The 25857-nt window shown below is 43.6% G+C and overlaps 1 protein-coding gene across 1 annotated transcript in view; it reads left to right on the forward strand.

The window, feature by feature from the left end:
• The first annotated feature begins 403 nt into the window (after positions 1-403).
• The window catches only part of LOC139562189 (GDNF family receptor alpha-1-like), an 84271-nt gene continuing 58817 nt past the window's right edge, over positions 404-25857 (forward strand). Inside the window, exons 1-3 of the mRNA XM_071379617.1 lie at positions 404-710; positions 1391-1693; positions 2334-2417. Coding sequence (XP_071235718.1) covers positions 671-710; positions 1391-1693; positions 2334-2417 — 427 coding nt within the window. The 5' untranslated portion in view covers positions 404-670. The remainder of the gene's footprint in view (positions 711-1390; positions 1694-2333; positions 2418-25857) is intronic.

Below are 25857 nucleotides of genomic sequence, written 5' to 3' on the forward strand. Positions count from 1 at the left end.
AATTATAATGGTGTAGCCTTGTCCTAGGGCATGAATCAAGACACTATAATATTTTGATACAATTTAATGCAGAATCAACAATCAAAACGATTGCAAATAGTGTCATACTCTATGTTTTCACAAATAAGATATTGCGTATGTATTTAGCCTCACATCGACACTGTATTCCAGAAATAAAATGTGTCTGAAAGTTTGAATTGATCTACTTGTCATCACCGAAATCCACGTTGAAACGCAGAAGTTCCACTGCCTTGCCGCTGCTGCCGGATTGGGGTTACTGCACTATTGAGCAGTGGGCTACAGCATCCTCGCGCGCTAAGACACACGCGGACATCCTACGAGCTGGAGTTCCCGAGAGCACTCGCCGGTTCGTTTTGTATCCTTGTGATCTCTTATCCAGGTCTTTTATTTAGTTTTTAAACGGAAAGGAAATCATTCTGTGGTTGATGGTATCGGTTGTCTGTCGCAAAAATTGGAGTACTTTTGGGTCGGAATGTTTTACGCATGAAGTCAGCTGGATGTGTTCTGTAGCCTATGTCGGACCTCATCCACCCGATATTTTCAATGGATTTGAATAGAGTGGAAATACCTTGGGAATAAAATCACAAAGTTTTTTTCTATATCTTCTATAAATTCCATTGTAACAAGGCATCACACGGATACCAACGCAATGATTTTCATCACACTTTATGTCGTGCTGCCTCTTTTAGGTAAGTTTTAGTTTCTCAAGGCCTATTACTTATGAATATGACTAATATATGCTATACATGCCTAGAATATGCATTTTTAAATTGACAATAATAAGAAATTAGAGGGCAGCTGAGATGAGTACATAGGAAACCTATAGTGATCGTTGTGGAGAGAGATGGTCCACCATAATGCGGGCCATGCCCACTGACTACTGAAAAATCAATTACGAGCTCATGTAGCCTAATCGAAGTGAACTGAGTTCTAATTCTGTAATAGACACAACTAAATACAGTGGCAATTCATTACCCGTCTCTCATGTATAGCCTATATACACTACTATAGCATACATTGCAAAAGCAAAAGCTTAACATGTTTTACCCGTTTCATATTTAATAACTTTACTTGTCCTCAGCTGATTTTTAAAAATATTTCACAAATGTATAGGGTATGCGATGCATTGATCACTATGTCAGTGACGAGTAGCCTATATGACATGTTTGTGTTGTTGTTATTGTCACGGAGTTGCGCGCTAAAATACGCTCAGTACAGCGTTAATACACTATGTTAATCTCTAAAGCAGCTTTCATTTGGATTAATCTCTGAATGTTTATTGTGACTAAATCCCGTATAGCCTACAATATTTAACATTTAAACGACAGAAACATTATTATTATTATCATTATTTATTCTCCCCAAACAGATGTATTGTATGCCCAGGAGAATGTCCTTTCTGGTCCCAACCGCCTCGACTGTGTCAAGGCGAGTGAGCAGTGTATGAAGGAGCAAGGATGCAGCACCAAGTATCGGACAATGAGACAGTGCGTTGCTGGGGGGAAGGAGAGAAACTTTAGCATGGTAGCCGGACTGGAGGCGCAGGACGAATGTCGGAGCGCCATGGATGCTCTCAAGCAGAGCCCCCTGTATAACTGCAGATGTAAAAGGGGTATGAAGAAAGAAAAGAACTGCCTTCGCATCTATTGGGGAATCTACCAGACTTTGCAGGGTATGCACTTTGGTATCATTGCAGTTGGCTACAACACAACAATCACACATTGTCAGAAGTCAAAAAACAAACATTACCCAGACCTGCTGTATGAGTAATGTATTAACGGACCATGTAAACTGCTAAAGCAATACCGTTTCAGGGAGAAAACACCACATTATTGGGTGCGTAACTTTCCCGCCTGTGCGTAATGGGAAAGGAGTGGGGTAATGTCCTTAAAAAAATATCTTAGAATGAATCGAGTGTAAAGCCCTTTGGCACTCGTCATCTTGCAGTAGATCGTACACAAAAATTGTACTGCCTAATGCCAATGGCCAGTGGGGCAGAAGGGGTTCTCAGTTGCTGACCAATATGCCTAATCAACCGTAGCCTAACGAGTAGTAGAGCGTCATGGAAATTGACTGACCTAGATACCCATCTCATGTGTATGCGCATGTGAAGAAATGACAAGACATGGTAGCTTACAAACATTTAGTGAAAACAAAAACCCACGTGCTTGCTCTTTAAATAAAATCTATATATATTTATGTATGTGTGTATGTATGTATGTCTGTCTAGCTGGTTGTCTGCAACATTTACATGCCTATTAACACTGCAACAGTATGTTAAAAATCACATTGTATTTCAATATTCCTTTCAGGGAACGATTTCCTTGAGGACTCTCCTTATGAGACCATGAATAGCCGGCTGTCTGACATATTCCGACTGGCCCCCATTATTTCAGGTAAGGGCATGGATTTATTAAGAGTTTACTATGGTGCAACTTATTTAAAAGTTAAAACGGACACTTGGCGTCTTTGTGAAAGTATACAGATGAAATGCTGGCTGTGCATGTTCTTAGTGAAATTGTGTTTAAAAAAATGTACAATCCTCACACTTTCCCTCTTTCGCCCCAATGAAATGCATGCCCATTGTTAGTGCATTTGCACGGGGAGCTATAGTTCTGAGTGTTCACTGAGAGCTCAACACGGAGTGTGGTGGTGTGGAGTTGTAAAAATGTAAAAATGCGTCAGGTTGTAGCATAGTTTATTGAGCTGGGTTTAAATTGTACATTGAATTGTGATGGTCATATCAAATCGATCATGAATGCGGGGAGGGGGTATCACATGGGACACCGTTACACGCATTGGTGGAGTGAGTTTATGTTCAATTATGAGCCGCCTCTAGATGGCAATATTTTCCCTTGTTCACGATCTTACAGGTGCTATCCATGGAAGCTATAGCGGCCTTTGACTTTACCTTGGTCTTTGTTGTGAGAAACTACAATCCGGTGCTGGTGAGGTGCCATGTTGTGTGGCTGGTGATGGAGAATAAGAGAGCTAATAAGCACATAGAAATGTAACACAGAGATTTGGCTCTATTTAGATTTACAATCAGATTGTGAATATGAAGGGGAGCTAATCTTTTCATTCATTTCCTGTCCTAATTTAAATGGACAAGACTGTAACACTGAGCAAAAGTATTGTTCTTGCCTGCAAAAGGAATCACCTGTTAGTATGTCACTTGTGGACATACTTTTGTAAATAATATAGTAGGCCTACATTTCTCAATTACACTACATCGCCAAAGGTATGTGGACACCTGCTCGTGATTCCAAAATCATGGATATTAATATGGAGTTGGTCTCCCCTTTGCTGCTATAACAGCCTCCACTCCTCTGGGAAGGCTTTCCACTAGATGTTGGAACTTTGCTGTGGGGACTTGCTTCACTTCAGCCACAAGAGCATTAGTGAGGTCGGCACTGATGTTGGGCGATTAGGCCTGGTTCGCAGTCGGCGTTCCAATTCATCCCAAAGGTTTTCGATGGGGTTGAGGTCCGGGCTCTTTGCAGGCCAGTCAAGTTCTTCCACATCGATTTTGACAAACCATTTCTGTATGGATCTCGCTTTGTGCACGGGGGCATTGTCATGCTGGAACAGGAAAGGGCCTTCCCCAACTGTTGCCACAAAGTTGGAAGCACAGAGTCGTCTAGAATGTCATTGTATACTGTAGCGTTAAGATTTCCCTTCACTGGAACTAAGGGGCCTAGCCCGAACCATGAAAAACAGCCACAGACCATTATTCCTCCTCCACAAAACTGTACAGTTTACGCTATGCATTTGGGCAGGTAGCGTTCTCCTGGCATCCGCCAAACCCAGAGTCGTCCGTCAGACTGCCAGATGGTGTAGTGTGATTCATCACTCCAGAGAACATGTTTCCACTGCTCCAGAGTCCAATGGCGGCGAGATTTACACCATTCCAGCCAAAGCTTGGCATTGCGCATGGTGAACTTAGGCTTGTGTTGGCTGCTCGGCCATGGAAACCCATTTCACTAAGCTCCCGACGCACAGTTCTTGCTGACGTTACTTCCAGAGGCAGTTTGGAACTCGGTAGTGAACTCGGTGGTCCCGTTCTGTGAGCTTGTGTGGCCTACCACTTCGTGGCTGAGCTGTTGTTGCTCCTAGACATTTCCACTTCACAATAACAGCACTTACAGTTGACCAAGACAGCTCAAGCAGGGCAGAAAGTTGACGAACTGACTTGTTGCAAAGGTGGCATCCTATGACAGTGCCATGTTGAAAGTCACTGAGCTCTTCAGTAAGGCCATTCTACTGCCAATGTTTGTCTTGGAGATTGTATGGCTGTGTGCTCGATTTTATACACCTGTCAGCAACGGGTGTGGCTAAAATAGACAAATCCACTATTGGCCATGTAGTGTATATATCTTGGAAGCATAGACAATTATGGTTGTTCCTTTAGTTAATTATTTTTTGTATATTGATCGCTAAACGGACAAAATCAAGGGGCAATTTTGTTAAGTCATCAATGGCGATAGAGAGACATAAACTGCAGCAACATGATGTGTCCTTGGGCAAAGACCCAAATAACGTTTCTAGGACAAATACTCTAATTACAGAAAAGTGGAAATTAAACATTAGTCATTATAGATGCCTGTCAGAATACAGCCAAACATCAAAGCTACATTTCTAGCTTCTTGGGAGCATAGTTCATATCAAGGCATATAACAGCCCAAGACATTTCCCCTCTGAGCTACCAGAACAGAAAGATTTATAGGAAAGCGCTCAGCATTTGAAGGTGCTCCTTATTCCCCTTTGAAAAGCTCTTTATGTTGATTGACGGTTGCACATTTCTCTCTTAGCTACGTGTCCCACAGATCATCCGTACTTGCTTATCATGGGGGATTTATGGGCCAGGCAGGATGAGAGGGACACCCTATGGGTGAGAGGGGTGACAGGACGGGTGTCAGGGAGGTTTAGGTCAACACAGTGCCTCCCACAGGCCCTACTTCCAGGCAGCCCTATAAAATGGCTGTCTCCGTAAGGCTGAAAGGACTCATAGATCAGCTGACTGATTCATAGTGGGGAACAAAGGGAGGCATTGTGAGATGTAATTAATCTGTAATAGGCCCCTGCTTTGGCCCTGAGCCTCATAATCTCCAGTGACACTGGTCAATCTCCTCAGAACCCTCCTGATTATAGTGGGCTTTATTCCTGATCTTTCCTACACACTGACCCCCTGTCCCCATTCCCACCTCCACTCTGGGTACTGTAGGCCTCTGATGGACTGAACCAGACATAAAGCTGGAACAATATCAGTGAAGCTTATACTGTAGGGTACACAGCTGCATTAAAGCACGCTGGCTGTCCTTTATTAAGTCACATGAGAATAGAATAGAGTAGCATTAGAACAGCAGCTCAAATGTGTGAAGAGGATGTGGAAAGCCCAGACCGTGATTGCATGGACACACACACACTTGCGCATACATACACACACACATGCTTGCGCACAGCGCGGACATGTGCGTACTGACAGCCACACACACCCTATCAACGATTTTTTTATGGAAGAGCTCCACAGATAAGCAGGCAGGAGCCATCCAGGGCAGTCAATAGCTCAGGAATAAGGCTCTATTCCATCATGTCTGGGACAGGGCCAAAGACTCGTACTGCACACAAGTACACAGACACAGACACAGACACAGACACAGACACACACACACACACAGACACAGACACAGACACACACACAGACACAGACACAGACACAGACACAGACACAGACACAGACACAGACACAGACACAGACACAGACACAGACACAGACACAGACACAGACACAGACACAGACACAGACACAGACACAGACACAGACACAGACACAGACACACAGACACAGACACAGACACAGACACAGACACAGACACAGACACACACACACACACACACACACACACACACACACACACACACACACACACACACACACACACACACACACACACACATATACACTGAGTGTACAAAACATGACATAGACTGACCAGGTGAATCGAGGTGAAAGCTATGATCCCTTATTGATTTCACTTGTTAAATCCACTTCAATCAGTGTAGATGAAGGGGAGGAGACAGGTTGTGTAGGTGTGCCATTCAGAGGGTGAATGGGCAAGACAAAAGATTTAAGAGCTTTTGAACAGAGTATGGTAGTAGGTGCCAGGTGCACCGGTTTGAGTGTGTCAAGAACTGCAACGCTACTGGGTTTTTCACACTCAACAGTTTCCCGTGTGTATCAAGAAGGGTCCACCACCTAAAGGACATCCAGCCAATTTGACACAACTGTGGGAAGCATTGGAGTCAACATGGGCCAGCATCCCTGTGGAACGCTTTCGACACCTTGTAAAGTCCATGCCCAGACAAACTGAGGCTGTTCTGAGGGCAAAAAGCGTGTGCAACTCAATATTAGGAAGGTGTTCCTCATGTTTTATACACTCAGCGTACATCCAGTTCTAAGTTAATTACATTATTTTCAAATATTTTCTCCAGGCAGGTAGAATGCTTTTAGCCTTATGTTGAGTCAGGGTGAGTCACTTCCCACTGGGCAAAAACTGGTTGAATCAACGTTGTTTTCACGTCATTTCAAGCAAAACATTCAATGTGATGACTCTGAATTAATGTGGAAAACTAATTTGATTTGCAAAAAGTCATCAACGTAAGGGAATTTCTTTTTTCACCCAACTTTTAAACTTAATCCAATAACATGGTGATATCTTTTTTAATTTAATGTTGAATTAACGTAAATTGAAAACTCAACCAAATGTAAATCAAAACCAAACATTGAAATGACGTCTGTTCCCAGTAAGTCAGTCTCTTAAAACCTCCTAAATGTAATAGCAAAATGTAGATTTCCGCCTAAATAGACATACCCTAAAGTAACTGTTACTCATGTGTAATTACATGACTCTGTATATTTGGAAAGAAGACATCTGGTAGAAGTTACATGGTTCAGAATACACAAGCACACACAAAATAACCTTTTTTTTGTTTTTTTATGTTAAAAGTCATCTTTCAATGACAAGCTATAAGTGAATGATTGATGCCCAGAGCTGGAAACAAATCAGATGGCTTCTACAATATTTGAACAATATCAGAAAAAAAATGGGATTGATAGACCTAACTAGAAATGAGCAGATGTTTTAGTAAGTAGTGTCAGATGTGGTCACGGGATGTTTCCAAGTGTCCCTGAACCTCTCCAAAGTGGCTTATGTCTGAAAATTAGATAATTCCAGTGATATTACATATTTGCAATCCCTAAATGCTATTTGTTCAATATAAAAACACAATTTCTACCATATCAACCTCACTCAAACATTTTTTCAACCTCTCCAAAGTACCTGAATGTTTAGTCTAGGCATATCCACTATATTGATCCCACATACAAATTCAATTTTTACAAAAACAGTGTAAAAGCAACAGGTATACATAAAAAATATACAAAAGTGTCTTATCAAACACAAACTTGGTTACACACGTGTCATTCACTAAAAAAGGTGCAAAAATAGAAAAAAGCTGAACTATTTACAAATGGCATTTGTGTTCCTTTTACATCCCAGGTGTAGATGATTGGATTTCACTATCACCGTAGCTTGTGCATATCGTGATAGTCTTTGAAGCAGTCCCTCTCTGCCAGGAAACAAAAAGCGAACTGGCATTTTGGACAGAAGATCTGGCATTTCCCCCTTTTTCCCCCCTGTGTTTTGTGCAATGCTTGCAGTTCTTCCTTTTGTCTTTTGGCATGTGTGTTGGATAGTGGCGCTCACCTTGAGTGGGGGTGTCTTGTGATGGTTGTGAGGTTGCTTTGGGCCCCCAATTCAGCCATTTCCAACACCAGCTGCTCTCGGAAAGCCAACTGGGAGAGGGGTTTGACCTTTTGCTTTGGCCATCTGCTTGTGGAGAATGAAAGCATTTACTGTAGCAATGTCCACAAAGTGGTAAAAAAAAGTCTTATACCACTTCCTGGTCTTGTGGAGGACCTGGTAGTAGTCTATCTGAGCATCGGATAGGTCGACACCCCCCATGCTGGCATTGTAGTCCTTCACAGAAACGGGGACATTCTTCCCTTTTCACCCTCCTTGAGACATGGTCGTTATTGAATGCCTTATGCTGTGTGGTGAGCATGGTTACTTCCCTAGTGTCCTTCCATTTCACAAAAAGCAGCTTGTTAGTCCTGATCAAACGTATGGTCCCCCTTTCCGCTGTCTTTACTCTGTCGTTTACCTTGATCTTCGGGAAACCAATTCTGTTAGGCGGAATGGTGCCACAAGCCCCAATTTTATTTTTCAAGAGGTCTATGAAAAGTGGATATCGAACCATCAGACAGGGTGATTGACATAGCAGTGGGGGGGTGAAGACCTTGACCGGCGGGTGCGCTTGCTGGGGAGGGGTGGCTCCCAAACGTCATCACACAAATCCTCTGCATCTTCCACTCTGTAGTGAATAAAATACAGAGATATATTGTTGTAAGACACACAGAATTTCAGTTGACTAAATTTACAAAACAACATTAATGTAAAGTAAACACACCAAGCCTAAACTTTATCTGTACAGTGACTCATATAGAAGGTGTCAAGCACACACACAATGCAAAAAGTAACACCTTGGAGACAAAGGCAGAGGTCAGAACCACAACTTAAGAATGGCCATAAGAGTTCAGTGGTCTCTCCAAAGTTACAAGGATGAAACCTAGAACAGCAAACAGTGAACTAATATGAAACATAGACAATAACTACTTTGGAATTACAGTATATAACATTAAAATTACTTGTTACATAGGCCTATGTAAACTAAATCAAAATCCTCGTAGTCCAAATCGCTCCCCTAATCCGAGTCTGACCAGTATTTTATTCAAAGCTTCTATGTCGGTATACTTATTCATAGCTGTCTTCTTTTTAGCTTCCTGTTCGATATTCTTAGTTTTGACCTTTATTTCCCCCATGAGAAGCCATATTTTATGCTGAAGCTATGAAATGAAAGCGATTAAATCTGTTTACAATGTAATGTAGCGTGCTTGGTGCGTCTCATGTCTGAGCCAGTTAGCTATAGTTCACATTACGCGTAAAAGGTTCTAGGCCTTGCTTTGTCCCACCCAGGTCAACTACATATCCCTGGAAAGCTTATCTCATTGGCTACAAGACTGTCAAGGTGCCATAGTAGCCAATACCCTGCGTAAGCAGGCAACATCATTGTCACGACCTGACCATAGAGAACCCTCTGTTCTCTATGGTGTTTAGGTCAGAGTGTGACTGGGGGGGTTATTAACCTCTTTACATTCAAGAGGTTAATGTGGTGGAAGTTGCCACATGAGAAACTTCATCTGAAGAACAGAACAATCAAATTTTAGATTTGATTTCGATTTTCCATTTCAGTCACATTGAAAAAAAATACTTTAATAACATCTCGAAACACAAATGAATAAAATCAGCAGATAGCAAATTGGGCCTTTTTTGATGCAACACTCATTTATCACATCAGTGACCACATCATGCTTTGAGGCTGTAGCTGAGTTCTGTGCTTCTTCTTCTTCTAATACAAGTGGTACAGCTTGTTTCTTTCCCCTCCATTTCCTTACAGAAATCCTAAGTCTCTCTCAGGGAGAACTACCTGTATTGATGTCTGTGTTTCTACTCGATTAAATGGATCATTAAATGCTTCTGGGCTTCCGGTGTCTGCAGAGCTCATTGCTTCTTATTAGCAAGAGGTGCCATGCTGTTGTCTGTGCGCCAGGTTAGGGTATCGGTAAAACATACTTAGTTTGGAGTCGTTCCTGGGTAAAGGGTCACGGAAGCCACAACTGCTGTCATAAGACAGACAAGGTAGGTCATTTCAATCAAGGGAAATGGTTTACTCACACAGAGAGGTGGAATGCTCATGGATGAAGTACCAGACCATTGAATTTGTTTTGAACACTATTTTTTGTATGTTGGCATGTTTGCATGTGTGTATGGGTGTATGTGTGTATGCATGAGCAAAAAAGCAAACACGGAATAGAGGAAGAGCATTCAATGAAATGGTTCCTTTTCCGCCCACCAGTTTGCCATCTTGTGATGCACTGATCCATAGAGAAGGCAGTAAGAACCAATTTCTCACAGATTCAAGTGGACCATTATTCCCAGGCCATTTGCCCCTGCCCAAAAGGCAAGCAGTGGAGTAAATGGATGAATACACAGCAGAGTTACACATTAACGTATTCAGGAACACTCACTGGTCTGGAGCCTTTCATACTGACCAATGTGCATACTTTTCTTTTCCACGATCTTGAGAACTAGAATAACTAAAGGTTTGTTTGCTGTATGCGTGGCGTAACATTGGAGTTTGACTCGTGAAAGTGTAAACTCATTGGAGGTTGACTCGTGGAAGTGTACTGTAGCTTTAAACTGAAGAAAACTAAAATATGTTATTAAATGGTCTGGCTTATCGCCATGGAGATATAGCTACGGTACAATCACTTTGTTTGTAGATAAAGCCCCTTTAAATGTCAGACTATTGTCATTTAATGTTCAGTGCGCCAATGAGAAAAATGAAACCGGGGGGAAAATGTGACACAAAATGGAATAGTGAGTCTGCTGTGCAGGCGAGGCTGGCTGGACTGAAATTGCCTAAATGATGAGGTAGCGGTGAAAAAAGGATAAGGACATCAACAAATCTGTGAAGTACTACTATGAATGAAGATGAGTTTCTATATCACTCCATTATTTTCTGAGCCCTTTAGATGACCTTTCCCTGTTAAGTTTTGTGGTCTGAGCTGATGTTGTATCAGGATGATGATTATGAGCTCAGCACATAAACACACAACTTGGCATTTCAATTATTTTAATTTAAGGGTGGCTGTTTTTGGGATAAAAGCCGATTCTGACATTGTCTCCTAATTTCCTTGTCCTTCTTCTCCCTACTTTTCCCTCTTTCCATGTTTTCATTTCCTTCATCATAAATCGTTAGAAACTGTGCTAAGGAAAATATTACAAGTGTCATTCGCTGCTCAGAAGCAATATTTTGTCTCATTCTGTCAAACTGGAGCCAATCCTGTGCTCTCTCTCTCTCTGAAGTCCTCAATCTTGAGCTGTGTATGTGTGAAAACATCAGTAGTAGTCCCAACCTTGCAGACAAACCACACAACACCTTAAATCCCCGTACTGACACGATGCTGAGAGCCTGTCAACACAGCTCACTACTGTTGGAATGCCACTCTAATAATGAACTCAGATCCCAGCGGTGTATGAGACCAGACTGCTGCTAGGGGTTCTTACAGAGTGAGAGGAGGGAGAGCCCACTGGGCACACACTGGTTAAATCAACTTTGTTTCCAAATCATTTCAATAAATTAATTATAACCAACTTGGAATAGACGTTTAATTGACGTCTGTGCCCAGTGGGAGGAATGGGAAAGAGAATAGCATATGTTGGTTGGACTCGGGAGTACCTCTGCTCTTAATGGGGCTCCCGAGTGGCGCAGCGGTCTAAGGCACTGTATCTCAGCGCTTGAGGCGTCACTACAGACACCCTGGTTTGAATCCAGGCTGTATCACCATCGGCTGTGATTGGGAGTCCCATAGGGCGGTGCACAATTGGCCCAGCGTCGTCCGGGTTTGGCCGGTGTAGGCCATCATTGTAAATAAGAATTTGTTGTTAACTGACTTGCCTAGTTAAATTATTATATATATATATTTTTTTTAATGGTGTGGTTGGACCCGGGAGTAGCTCTGCTCTTAATGGTGTGGTTGGACCCGGGAGTACCTCTGCTCTTAATGGTGTGGTTGGACCCGGGAGTAGCTCTGCTCTTAATGGTGTGGTTGGACCCAGGAGTACCTCTGCTCTTGATGGTGTCGTTGGACCCGGGAGTAGTTCTGCTTTTAATGGTGTGGTTGGACCCGGGAGTACCTCTGCTCTTGATGGTGTGGTTGGACCCGGGAGTACCTCTGCTCTTAATGGTATGGTTGGACCCGGGAGTACCTCTGCTCTTGATGGTGTGGTTGGACCCGGGAGTACCTCTGCTCTTGATGGTGTGGTTGGACCCGGGAGAACCTCTGCTCTTGATGGTGTGGTTGGACCCGGGAGTACCTCTGCTCTTGATGGTGTGGTTGGACCCGGGAGTACCTCTGCTCTTGATGCTGTGGTTGGACCCAGGAGTAGCTCTGCATTTAATAGTGCGTTGGTAGAAGTATTTTGACAGTTTCAACCCTGGTTTCCAACAACCAACCAAAACCCTTCTCAATGGTATTGCTTTGGTGTTTGACTCTCTGTACTTTCCCCAACTTAAAATGTTTGTGTGAGATAAAGAGAATTGAAAAGGAGACGTGTTTGAAAACCATCTGCAGCATTTCCATATCGATATTCCATGTGCCAGCTGACAAACAAATGTCATTAAAATGGCTACTTTGATAAAGCAGCTCCCTTTGCCGCTGTCTGGTTGTTTGTGTCAAGATGTGTCAATCACAGATCAAGCCCGGGCCTCTGAAGTCTGGGTACAGCGGTGCTCTGTCTGTCAGAGTTGTGGCCTCAGCCTCCTTAGTGAGCACTGACTGAGATAGTGGTTCTATGTTAACGTTCCCTTACTCCCTCCTTCCAATTTTACAAGGTTATTCTGTTACACTAAAGACTTCCAAATCCTCCTAGAGTGTTTGCTGTCGAAGGGAGACATCGCATCTGAAAGCAAATCAATAGCCAGCCATGTTAAAATAGAAACTTGAGGCTGTGCGTACAAGAAACTATCGATTTGTCTTTTCGCCCTAGCTCTTCCGTTGGACTGGATAAAATTATAATCCCTCTGTTGCAGGGTGCACAATGCACATCGTTCTGGAGAAGTGAGGAATCTCCACTGGGTTGTCTTGACTCCTCCATTCTTATCGGCCATATTAGAAAATGTAGAGCAGGGATCATCAACTTGATTCAGCCGCGGGTACATTTTTTGATGAGCGGATGGTCGGCGGGCGGAAACAAAATTACTTATAATTTGTAGACTGCAAATTGACCGCAAGAAGCCCAAACAGATATGTTTGACTGTGGAAACGTTGGTTATCAGGTTATTAAATTGTTGCATCTGAGCTCCTAGAGTGGCTGGCTATTGATTCTCCTTTTCTTTTTCAAGTGTTCTACTCCGCTAGCCAGCACCTCGCCTAAACAGGTGTTCTACTCAGCTAGCCAGCACCTCGCCTAAACAGGTGTTCTACTCCGCTAGCCAGCACCTCGCCTAAACAGGTGTTCTACTCCGCTAGCCAGCACCTCGCCTAAACAGGTGTTCTACTCCGCTAGCCAGCACCTCGCCTAAACAGGTGTTCTACTCCGCTAGCCAGCACCTCGCCTAAACAGGTGTTCTACTCCGCTAGCCAGCACCTCGCCTAAACAGGTGTTCTACTCCGCTAGCCAGCACCTCGCCTAAACAGGTGTTCTACTCCGCTAGCCAGCACCTCGCCTAAACAGGTGTGCATTTCTTCCACCTCCAGATTATAATGTTTGACTAAAACATAATCAATTCAAACCTTGCTTACATTTGTTCATGATTACGTGTCTATCTATTATGTGTGGGAATACTTGGGAACAGATTTCTTATATTAAAATCACTTGGAGCTGATTTCCTTGTGTTTTTACAGTCTTTTATGTCCAACAATGAAAAGAAAAAACATTAAAAAAAGCTTATTTTTGATTTTGTTGCTCAGAAAACTTTCCAAATGAAACCAGTTGGGGAACCCTGATGTAGAGATTGATTATATATATATATATATATATTTCATTTTTCATTTAGCAGAGGCTCTTATCCAGTGCGACTTACAGTTAGTGAATTCATCTTAAGATAGCTAGGTGAGACAACCATGTCTCAGTTATAGTAAAAAGCCAGTGCTAGTAGGAAAAAGTCAAGTGCGAGTGTTAGTTCACGAAAGGCAAGGGCGTTTCAAGATTAGATCCCGATGAAGGTTTTAAATATGTTTTTTATACCGAAGCTTTTACATAGCTTCCAGGATGTCTGTTGTTGTCTGTCCGTCTGACTTTCATCCAAAAGTCTATAGCTGTCCCTCCAAATCACACAGAGGATTTAGCCACAGGTCGTAGGGTCTTTAGCTGCTAAATGCGCATACCGTTCCAGACATTACTCTCACAGCTGCACCATAATGGCAGAATAATGCCAACAGCAGCATCGGGTTCCAGCCTTGTCCCTGCGTCTAGCTCTATGCGGCCAAAAAATAATTGAGTTAAAGGTGACCAGAATGGAGTCCTGAGAGTTTTCTGATTGGATATAAAGTGGGAGAGTGATTCATCATAGTTAATTGACGCTCCTGACAGCTCGATTCACCAGGGGCATCACATGTGCCAGCTACCTCTAATGCTTTTCTGCCCAGATGCAAGCACATTTGCATAATTACCTATACAGCAAACAGTGAGGTGTCAGTCTAAAGTCGGATAAATGTTGTGAGTAACCACGTTTGATCAAATTGTCCCTTGCGTCATACACCCCCCCCCCCCCCCATTTAAAAAATAATAATTGGTACAATATAGTTAGTGTTGCATTGGTTGGGATTCAATTGATCATTATGCAGAGCATACATACTGCCAGACTCAGAGATGTTAGCCTTGGGTGAAGCGACTGTCCTAAGCCCTCAAATGTATATAGATGTTGATCCTTTTTTAAGGCTGCAGCTGTTTTGTTTTCCAGCTGAGAAGGAGGTAATGGTCTGTTTTGTGTGTCTGTGACTCTTCTAATCATGGCTGGAAATGCTAGTAGTCCTCTGATTGTACAAGACAATGTGCTGCAGCTCTTGTCTCGAGAGAACAAACCCCCCCCCCCCCCCCCAACACTCACTTTTAATCACATTTTCACTCTGTAAACTTCCTGGAAAACAGACGACCATGAAAAGAACATATCTCCAGTATCCAGCTGTTTCTGGCTTTGCGACATTCTTGGTCTCAAGCATGTTAAATGAGGGCGTTGATACTAGATTTGCATCTGTGCTGTGTGCCACTAATATACAAACATCTTCAGATGTTCCATTTGGGTATAGTTTGTGTAAGTCCATCAATTGAATGTACAGTATACTTACCAAATATTTGTGTGTACATTTTTGTTTACATTAAAATACCTATCACATGACACATTTAGTAATGACAGGATGCATTTGAAACTTCACCCACAGTAAAACTTTTGTATGACTTATTTTATCGTGCTTGTGCATTGATAAGCACACCAAAGCACACCAGATCCGGCAATAACGCTACGTAATTAAAGTTGCACATGGCACTTCTAATAGCCTATTTCACACCATAGCAAGATAACGTTTCTTTCATGTTGATTTAGGAAAAAATGAAGACATGGCACTGACTCACCTATGGATTGATGTCTCACCATAGTCTCGATGAAGAGTTGGGCGTTCGACTAGCCACGTGCGGCATGCACACGCAGTTACAAGCCTGCTAGAGTTAGCAGCAGGCATACGAGCAATATCCACAGTCGTAATACGGATGAAGCCTGAGCTGGAATGTGAGGCTAACTGAAGCTGGCTAGCTTTAGAAAACCCTGAGTAGATCTAGCTAGTAGTATACCACTAGGGTCTTTGATTTGCCACCAGCTACCATAAATTAACAACTTATGAGTGGGATATGAGTGGGTATTGTTGTGAGTGTTCATGGGTAGTATGGGTAGAAAATGCTAAAATATTTCATATACCTGTCTAGTCGCCATTGAGCTGTATCTCATGTTGTGTAATATACACTGAGTATACAAAACATTAAGAACACATGTTTGGTATACTCAGTGTAATTAGCAGGCCAGGCACCTGGGCATGGCATCTATCCTCCATTTCCTTGTTTTTAGTGCTACCAGCTTAACCAGAAACTGGCTGTTGTCAACCAGCTGTCTCTAAGAACTATACTCCCTCAGCAAAATGCTGCCCATCGCAAGACCTCCCCTCTTCTCCTTTGTATGATACCAAACCTTCCACTAACAAGACCTCCCCTCTTCTCTTTTGTATGATACCAAACCTTCCACTAACAAGACCTCCCCTCTTCTCTTTTGTATGATACCAAACCTTCCACTAACAAGACCTCCCCTCTTCTCTTTTGTATGATACCAAACCTTCCACTAACAAGACCTCCCCTCTTCTCTTTTGTATGATACCAAACCTTTCACTAACAAGACCTCCCCTCTTCTCTTTTGTATGATACCAAACCATCCACTAACAAGACCTCCCCTCTTCTCTTTTGTATGATACCAAACCATCCACTAACAAGACCTCCCCTCTTCTCTTTTGTATGATACCAAACCTTCCACTAACAAGACCTCCCCTCTTCTCTTTTGTATGATACCAAACCTTCCACTAACAAGACCTCCCCTCTTCTCTTTTGTATGATACCAAACCTTCCACTAACAAGACCTCCCCTCTTCTCTTTTGTATGATACCAAACCTTCCACTAACAAGACCTCCCCTCTTCTCTTTTGTATGATACCAAACCTTCCACTAACAAGACCTCCCCTCTTCTCTTTTGTATGATACCAAACCTTCCACTAACAAGACCTCCCCTCTTCTCTTTTGTATGATACCAAACCTTCCACTAACAAGACCTCCCCTCTTCTCTTTTGTATGATACCAAACCTTCCACTAACAAGACCTCCCCTCTTCTCTTTTGTATGATACCAAACCTTCCACTAACAAGACCTCCCCTCTTCTCTTTTGTATGATACCAAACCTTCCACTAACAAGACCTCAGCAAGCTGTATTCCTCTTTAACACCTTTCCCTTCCCCGCCTGGTGACTCTCCTGCCTCTGACCTGTCCCCTTTACCCTCTGAGTGTGGCCTGTCCCCTGGTCCACTGTACTGTGAGCTCTGTTCACCCTGTGGTCCTGAATGAAGCACATTTCTTGCAGAGGAAGGGGTCATCGGCGACCCCAGGAGCGGCACTGTCACAGTGCCCACAGGGAGGGGGCCCCAAGTCAGGGGCCGAGCAGTGGAAGACCCCAGTAGAAACAGGAGAGCTCATCCCAATTGGGCAATTCTGGGTAATTAACCTCAAGCCTTACAGTATGCACTGCAGGAAGTGTGTGTGTAAAGGTGTGTGCACAGGTGTGTGCGTGTGTGTTTGTGTGCAGGTGTGAGAGATAGAGAAAGAGAAAGAGAGAGAGAGAGAGATGGAGAAAGAAATAAAGATGGGTGCGTGGGGGTTAATAAGGTTTTTCATGAGTTGATGAGAACCAGTATTATATTATGTGGGTTATATTGATTAGAACCAGTATTATATTACATGGGTTATATTGATGAGAACCAGTATTATATTACGTGGGTTATATTGATGAGAACCAGTATTATATTACATGGGTTATATTGATGAGAACCAGTATTATATTACGTGGGTTATATTGATGAGAACCAGTATTATATTACGTGGGTTATGTCGATGAGAACCAGTATTATATTACATGGGTTATGTCGATGAGAACCAGTATTATATTACATGGGTTATGTTGATGAGAACCAGTATTATATTACATGGGTTATGTCGATGAGAACCAGTATTATATTACATGGGTTATGTTGATGAGAACCAGTATTATATTACATGGGTTATGTTGATGAGAACCAGTATTATATTACATGGGTTATGTTGATGAGAACCAGTATTATATTACATGGGTTATGTTGATGAGAACCAGTATTATATTACATGGGTTATGTCGATGAGAACCAGTATTATATTACATGGGTTATGTTGATGAGAACCAGTATTATATTACATGAGTTATGTCGATGAGAACCAGTATTATATTACGTGAGTTATGTCGATGAGAACCAGTATTATATTACATGGGTTATGTCGATGAGAACCAGTATTATATTACGTGGGTTATGTTGATGAGAACCAGTATTATATTACATGGGTTATGTTGATGAGAACCAGTATTATATTACATGGGTTATGTTGATGAGAACCAGTATTATATTACATGGGTTATGTTGATGAGAACCAGTTGTAACGGCTCTCTTTCGGTGAGTGAGTAGACCAAGGCGCAGCGGGTGATGAATACATAATGACTTTATTGTAAGACGAAGACAGACACGAAATACACTTGACAAAATATACAAAATAACAAAACGAACTAGACAGACCTAAACTACGAACTTACATGAAACGAAGAACACATGAACAGGAACGACCGAATGAACGAGACGAGACAGTACCGTGTGGTGCAACAAACACAGACACAGCGACAATCACCCACAAACAAACAGTGAGAACAACCTACCTTAATATGACTCTCAATTAGAGGAAAACGCAAAACACCTGCCTCTAATTAAGAGCCATACCAGGCAACCCAAAACCAACATAGAAACAGCAAACATAGACTGCCCACCCAAAACTCACGCCCTGACCATCACACACATACAAAACAACAGAAAACAGGTCAGGAACGTGACAGAACCCCCCCCTCAAGGTGCGAACGCCGGGCGCACCAGCACAAAGTCCAGGGGAGGGTCTGGGTGGGCATCTGACCACGGTGGTGGCTCAGGCTCCGGACGCTGTCCCCACACCACCATAGTCACTCCCCGCTTCTGTATCCCCCTCCCAATGACCACCCTCCAACTAAAACCACCTAAATGAAGGGGCAGCACCGGGATAAGGGGCAGCACCGGGATAAGGGGCAGCACCGGGATAAGGGGCAGCACCGGGATAAGGGGCAGCACCGGGATAAGGGGCGGCAGGTCCTGGCTGAGGAACTCTGGCAGGTCCTGGCTGAGGGACTCTGGCAGGTCCTGGCTGAGGGATCAGCAATTAGGCGTGTGAATAGTTTATCTCCATTGTTCTATAATTAAACGGAGATGGAGGGTCGGGATGACAAAGGGAATAAAGAGAGTAATCTCTCGAAGCCAGATATTCAAAATTCACCCTCCAACTAAAACCACCTAAATGAAGGGGCAGCACCCCTTCAAAAATGAAAAGAAACCGCAACTTAAAATCTTAACCGTCATTTGGATTGAAGGGCTCCAGGGCCAAGAACAAGTCTTTCAAGAGGAAGGGAAGGAATCATAGTACACTTCAGTATCAACTCTTACATAAATACCAGTAAAAGATAAAACAAAAATAGACTGATGCCAAGTGATGGTAGTAGGAAAGCATCTGGAAAAACTGGAAAATATTGTTCCTTACAAAAGACTTAAAACTGAAGCAATTTTGAATTCCAGTAACTTCTCTTGGGTAGCAGCAATTGTTTGTTCACTTCAGGTTAAGGAACAACATTTTAGGTAGGGCAGGGCAGCTCATGACTGTAGGGCAGCTCATGACTGTAGGGCAGCTCATGACTGTAGGGCAGCTCACGACTGTAGGGCAGCTCACGACTGTAGGGCAGCTCACGACTGTAGGGCAGCTCATGACTGTAGGGCAGCTCATGACTGTAGGGCAGCTCCTGACTGGCTGGCGGCTCTGGCAGCTCCTGACTGGCTGGCGGCTCTGGCAGCTCCTGACTGGCTGGCGGCTCTGGCAGCTCCTGACTGGCTGGCGGCTCTGGCAGCTCCTGACTGGCTGGCGGCTCTGGCGGCTCCTGACTGACGGACGGCTCTAGCGGCTCCTGACTGACGGACGGCTCTAATGGCTCGGGACAGACGGGCGGCTCTAATGGCTCGTGGCAGACGGATGGCTCAGAAGGCGCTGGGCAGACGGATGGCTCAGAAGGCGCTGGGCAGACGGATGGCTCAGAAGGCGCTGGGCAGACGGATGGCTCAGAAGGCGCTGGACAGACGGATGGCTCAGAAGGCGCTGGACAGACGGATGGCTCAGAAGGCGCTGGGCAGACGGATGGCTCAGACGGCGCTGGGCAGACGGATGGCTCAGACGGCGCTGGGCAGACGGATGGCTCAGACGGCGCTGGGCAGACAGATGGCTCAGACGGCGCTGGGCAGACAGATGGCTCAGACGGCGCTGGGCAGACAGATGGCTCAGACGGCGCTGGGCAGACAGATGGCTCAGACGGCGCTGGGCAGACAGATGGCTCAGACGGAGCTGGGCAGACAGATGGCTCAGACGGCGCTGGGCAGACAGATGGCTCCGATGGCGCTGGGCAGACAGATGGCTCCGACGGCGCTGGGCAGACAGATGGCTCAGACGGCGCTGGGCAGACAGCCGACTCTGCCCTGCTGAGGTGCACAGTAGGCCTGGTGCGTGGTGCCGGAACTGGAGGTACCGGGATGACGGCACGCACTTCAAGGCTAGTGCGGGGAGCAGGGACAGGGCACACTGACCTCTCGAAGCGCACTATAGGCCTGGTGCGTGGTACCGGAACTGGAGGTACCGGGCTGAGGGCACGCACCTCAGGGCGAGTGCGGGGAGAAGGAACAGTGCGTACAGGGCTCTGGAGACGCACAGATGGCTTAGTGCGTGGTGCCGGAACTGGAGGCACTGGGCTGGAGACACGCACCATAGGGAGAGTGCGTGGAGGAGGAACAGGGCTCTGGAGACGCACAGGTGGCTTAGTGCGTGGTGCCGGAACTGGTGGTACTGGGCTGGGGCGAGGAGGTAGCGCCGGAAATACCGGACCGTGTAGGCGTACTGGCTCCCTTGAGCACCGAGCCTGCCCAACCTTACCTGGCTGAATGCTCCCCGTCGCCCGACCAGTGCGGGGAGGTGGAATAACCCGCACCGGGCTATGTAGGCGAACCGGGGACACCATGCGTAAGGCTGGTGCCATGTAAGCCGGCCCAAGGAGACGTACTGGTGGCCAGATATGTAGAGCCGGCCTCATGGCACTTGGCTCAATGCTCAATCTAGCCCTACCAGTGCGGGGAGGTGGAATAACCCGCACTGGGCTATGCACCCGTACAGGAGACACCGTGCGCTCTACTGCGTAACACGGCGTCTGCCCGTACTCCCGCTCTCCACGGTTAGCCTGGGAAGTGGGCGCAGGTCTCCTACCTGCCCTCGGCCCACCACCTCTTATCCCCCCCCCAAGAAATTTTAGGGTAGTACTTGCGGGCTTCCAGCCTTGCTTCCGTGCTGCCTCCTCATAACGTCGCCTCTCCGCTTTCGCTGCCTCCAGCTCCGCTTTGGGGCGGCGACACTCCACTGGCTCTGCCCAGGGTCCTTTACCGTCCAGGATCTCTTCCCATGTCCAATCCTCCTTTTCCCACTGCTGCTGTCGTGGCTGTCCGTTAACCCGCTGCTTGATCTGGGTTTGGTGGGTGATTCTGTAACGGCTCTCTTTCGGTGAGTGAGTAGACCAAGGCGCAGCGGGTGATGAATACATAATGACTTTATTGTAAGACGAAGACAGACACGAAATACACTTGACAAAATATACAAAATAACAAAACGAACTAGACAGCCCTAAACTACGAACTTACATGAAACGAAGAACACATGAACAGGAACGACCGAATGAACGAGACGAGACAGTACCGTGTGGTGCAACAAACACAGACACAGCGACAATCACCCACAAACAAACAGTGAGAACAACCTACCTTAATATGACTCTCAATTAGAGGAAAACGCAAAACACCTGCCTCTAATTAAGAGCCATACCAGGCAACCCAAAACCAACATAGAAACAGCAAACATAGACTGCCCACCCAAAACTCACGCCCTGACCATCACACACATACAAAACAACAGAAAACAGGTCAGGAACGTGACACCAGTATTATATTACATGGGTTATATTGATGAGAACCAGTATTATATTACATGGGTTATGTTGATGAGAACCAGTATTATATTACATGGGTTATGTCGATGAGAACCAGTATTATATTACGTGGGTTATGTCGATGAGAACCAGTATTATATTACATGGGTTATATTGATGAGAACCAGTATTATATTACGTGGGTTATATTGATGAGAACCAGTATTATATTACATGGATTATGTTGATGAGAACCAGTATTATATTGCATGGGTTATATTGATGAGAACCAGTATTATATTACGTGGGTTATGTTGATGAGAACCAGTATTATATTACATGGGTTATGTTGATTGGAACCAGTATTATATTGCATGGGTTATATTGATGAGAACCAGTATTATATTACGTGGGTTATGTTGATGAGAACCAGTATTATATTACGTGGGTTATGTTGATTGGAACCAGTATTATATTACGTGGGTTATATTGATGAGAACCAGTATTATATTACATGGGTTATATTGACGAGAACCAGTATTATATTACGTGGGTTATGTCGATGAGAACCAGTATTATATTACGTGGGTTATGTTGTTGAGAACCAGTATTATATTGCATGGGTTATGTTGATGAGAACCAGTATTATATTACGTGGGTTATGTTGATGAGAACCAGTATTATATTACGTGGGTTATATTGATGAGAACCAGTATTATATTACATGGGTTATGTTGATTGGAACCAGTATTATATTACATGGGTTATGTCGATGAGAACCAGTATTATATTACATGTGTTATGTTGATGAGAACCAGTATTATATTACGTGGGTTATGTTGATGAGAACCAGTATTATATTACGTGGGTTATGTTGATGAGAACCAGTATTATATTACGTGGGTTATGTTGATGAGAACCAGTATTGCATTACGTTGGTTATATTGATGAGAACCAGTATTATATTACGTGGGTTATATTGATGAGAACCAGTATTATATTACGTGGGTTATATTGATGAGAACCAGTATTATATTACATGGGTTATGTTGATGAGAACCAGTATTATATTACGTAGGTTATATTGATGAGAACCAGTATTATATTACGTGGGTTATGTCGATGAGAACCAGTATTATATTACGTGGGTTATGTTGATGAGAACCAGTATTATATTACATGGGTTATGTTGATGAGAACCAGTATTATATTACATGGGTTATGTTGATGAGAACCAGTATTATATTACGTGGGTTATGTTGATGAGAACCAGTATTATATTACGTGGGTTATGTTGATGAGAACCAGTATTATATTACATGGGTTATGTTGATGAGAACCAGTATTATATTACATGGGTTATGTTGATGAGAACCAGTATTATATTACATGGGTTATGTTGATGAGAACCAGTATTATATTACATGGGTTATGTCGATGAGAACCAGTATTATATTACATGGGTTATGTTGATGAGAACCAGTATTATATTACATGGGTTATGTTGATGAGAACCAGTATTATATTACATGGGTTATGTTGATGAGAACCAGTATTATATTACATGGGTTATGTTGATGAGAACCAGTATTATATTACATGGGTTATGTTGATGAGAACCAGTATTATATTACATGGGTTATGTTGATGAGAACCAGTATTATATTACATGGGTTATGTTGATGAGAACCAGTATTATATTACATGGGTTATGTTGATGAGAACCAGTATTATATTACGTGAGTTATGTCGATGAGAACCAGTATTATATTACATGGGTTATGTTGCGATATTGTGCTTTTGCATTTGTTTGTAGTTGATTTGAAGACTGCTGTGGGATGAAATTGTTCTATTATTTTTTATAATAGGGTTTTGTAACAAATATCAATAAGATTATGACCAAAAAGTTACAGTATGTAGACTTTAGTCGATATCATCCAACCCTAAGAGAAATAGTTGTTTAGGTGGTCGCTAAGTCAGGCGTACGAGGGTTGCAGCATCCTTGGGAAATATATTTTAGAGCAGATGTACTCTAAGCTCAAGCCCTGGGGAGCAGAGAGAAAGATTATGGGGAGAGTCGGGTTTTACCACCCTGGACCATTTTACATTCTCATAATATTAAAAAGAGTGTAAATATTTGATATGGTTGTTTTAGTGGCTGTTTGTGGGTAAGGTCAGTGGTGTAGTGGAGGGTAAATTCATGTAAAAGCCATCTACGCACCTTTTTAATTTTTGCACAATCGTTCCCCAACTATAGCAGAAAAAGCATGGCAAATATAGGGAGCGTTCGATTCTTTTTACCACACAGGACACACACAAACACACACACACAACACACACACACACACCAAACACCCATACCCACTCCCAGTGTTGTGCTTGCTCTGTGTTGCTGAAGGGGTGGTCATTGCTTCAGTGAGTGTTCAGGGGGATCTGGGGGTCTTAACTTACTGTATGAGGTGGCAAAACCCTGGTTCATTCTCACACTGAGCAATCTGGAATACATACAATTTAAAAACACTCATGAAGGCAAACCTGTAACAAATGCATCACAATGTAAGGACTGTGGGGAGGACATTGTGTGTGGATAAGAAGTTTGTGCGCGGGCCTCCCGGGTGGCGCAGTGGTCTAGAGCACTGCATCGCAGTGCTATGCTGCGCCACCAGAGTCTGGGTTCGCGCCCAGGCTCTGTCGCAGCCGGCCGCGACCGGGAGGTCCGTGGGGCGACGCACAATTGGCTTAGCGTCGTCCGGGTTAGGGAGGGTTTGGCCGGTAGGGATATCCTTGTCTCATCGCGCTCCAGCGACTCCTGTGGCGGGCCGGGCGCAGTGCGCGCTAACCGAGGGGGGCGGGTGCACGGTGTTTCCTCCGACACATTGGTGCGGCTGGCTTCCGGGTTGGAGGCGCGCTGTGTTAAGAAGCAGTGCGGCTGGTTGGGTTGTGCTTCGGAGGACGCATGACTTTCGACCTTCGTCTCTCCCGAGCCCGTACGGGAGTTGTAGCGATGAGACAAGATAGTAATTACTAGCGATTGGATACCACGAAAATTGGGGAGAAAAGGGGATAAAAATTAAAATAAAAAATAAAATAAAAAATAAAAAAAAGAAGTTTGTGCGCTTAAAATGCTTTTAGATCACAACAAAATCCCAACAGAGGAAATATACATTATCCCCCCCAAAAAACAAACAAAAATACAATAAATAACCTGAAAACAAAACAGATTAAAAAAACTAAACAGGCTAATAAACTGAAATATACTTTATTTAGTAATATGATACAAGTAATTGTTGACCCTAAAAAATATCATAATAAAACAATAATAGTAATAATATATGTATATATATTAATTATTTTACAAGGTAACCTTTGTTTTTCATTCCTGCTAACTCATTCACTCTCCCACAAACAAACCTAAATCTAAAACTAAACACCTTATTCAGTGTCATGCAATGAAGTGTTTGATTGTATCGTGGCCCACCTACTCACAATGAATGAATAATTCAGTAACCTCACCACGCTATAAATTAAGGATACAGAGGACCATTTTCCCTACATGTCCTACAAGAGTGACAAGCGCTCTCCAATAATAACAGTTACTTTCACGCCAGTGTTTGCCCTCTTATACCGAGACATTGTGGGAGTGAAAACAGAAGTGTTGTTTCCTCTGATTTATTGGGATTAAGAGGCAAAACATGTCACACAAAAATAGCCAGTGCTAATACAACCAGGGGTTCTACCAGTCTGCCAGGTTATTGAAGGTCCAGTGGCCCAGCTAAATGTGCTACAGCCTTATCATTTTGTTTTGATAGGTGTTGGATTCAGCAGGGAGTGTGTTGAGTTCTCTCCACCTCTCAGCGGTTTACAGTTAATACCACTGCCAAGTTTGTGAGAACCAGGGCCCTGAGGGAGGAACGTTCAGATGAATTAAAACTCAAATCCCCTGAATGTTGTTAGTCATTGTTAAAGTTAATAGGAATGAAGCTGTGGGCTTCCCGTAAAGACTTTTTGGAAATATTAATCACATTATTAAAGCAGATTTATTGTTTTAAGTAATTAGTAATTTAATAGCATCACATCCTGGTGGGTAAGTGTACTTTTTGTGTGGAAGTGTTGTAGCATATTCTGATGAGGTTGTTGCTGTTTTAACCATATTAATTAAATGGACATCTCTGTTTTATCAGAATGGATGATAAATCAAAGTTGCGTACTTTTATATGATTTTGTAATCCTCATACACA

This window comes from Salvelinus alpinus, chromosome 32, assembly GCF_045679555.1.
Source record: "Salvelinus alpinus chromosome 32, SLU_Salpinus.1, whole genome shotgun sequence".
NCBI classification, from domain to species: Eukaryota; Metazoa; Chordata; class Actinopteri; order Salmoniformes; family Salmonidae; genus Salvelinus; species Salvelinus alpinus.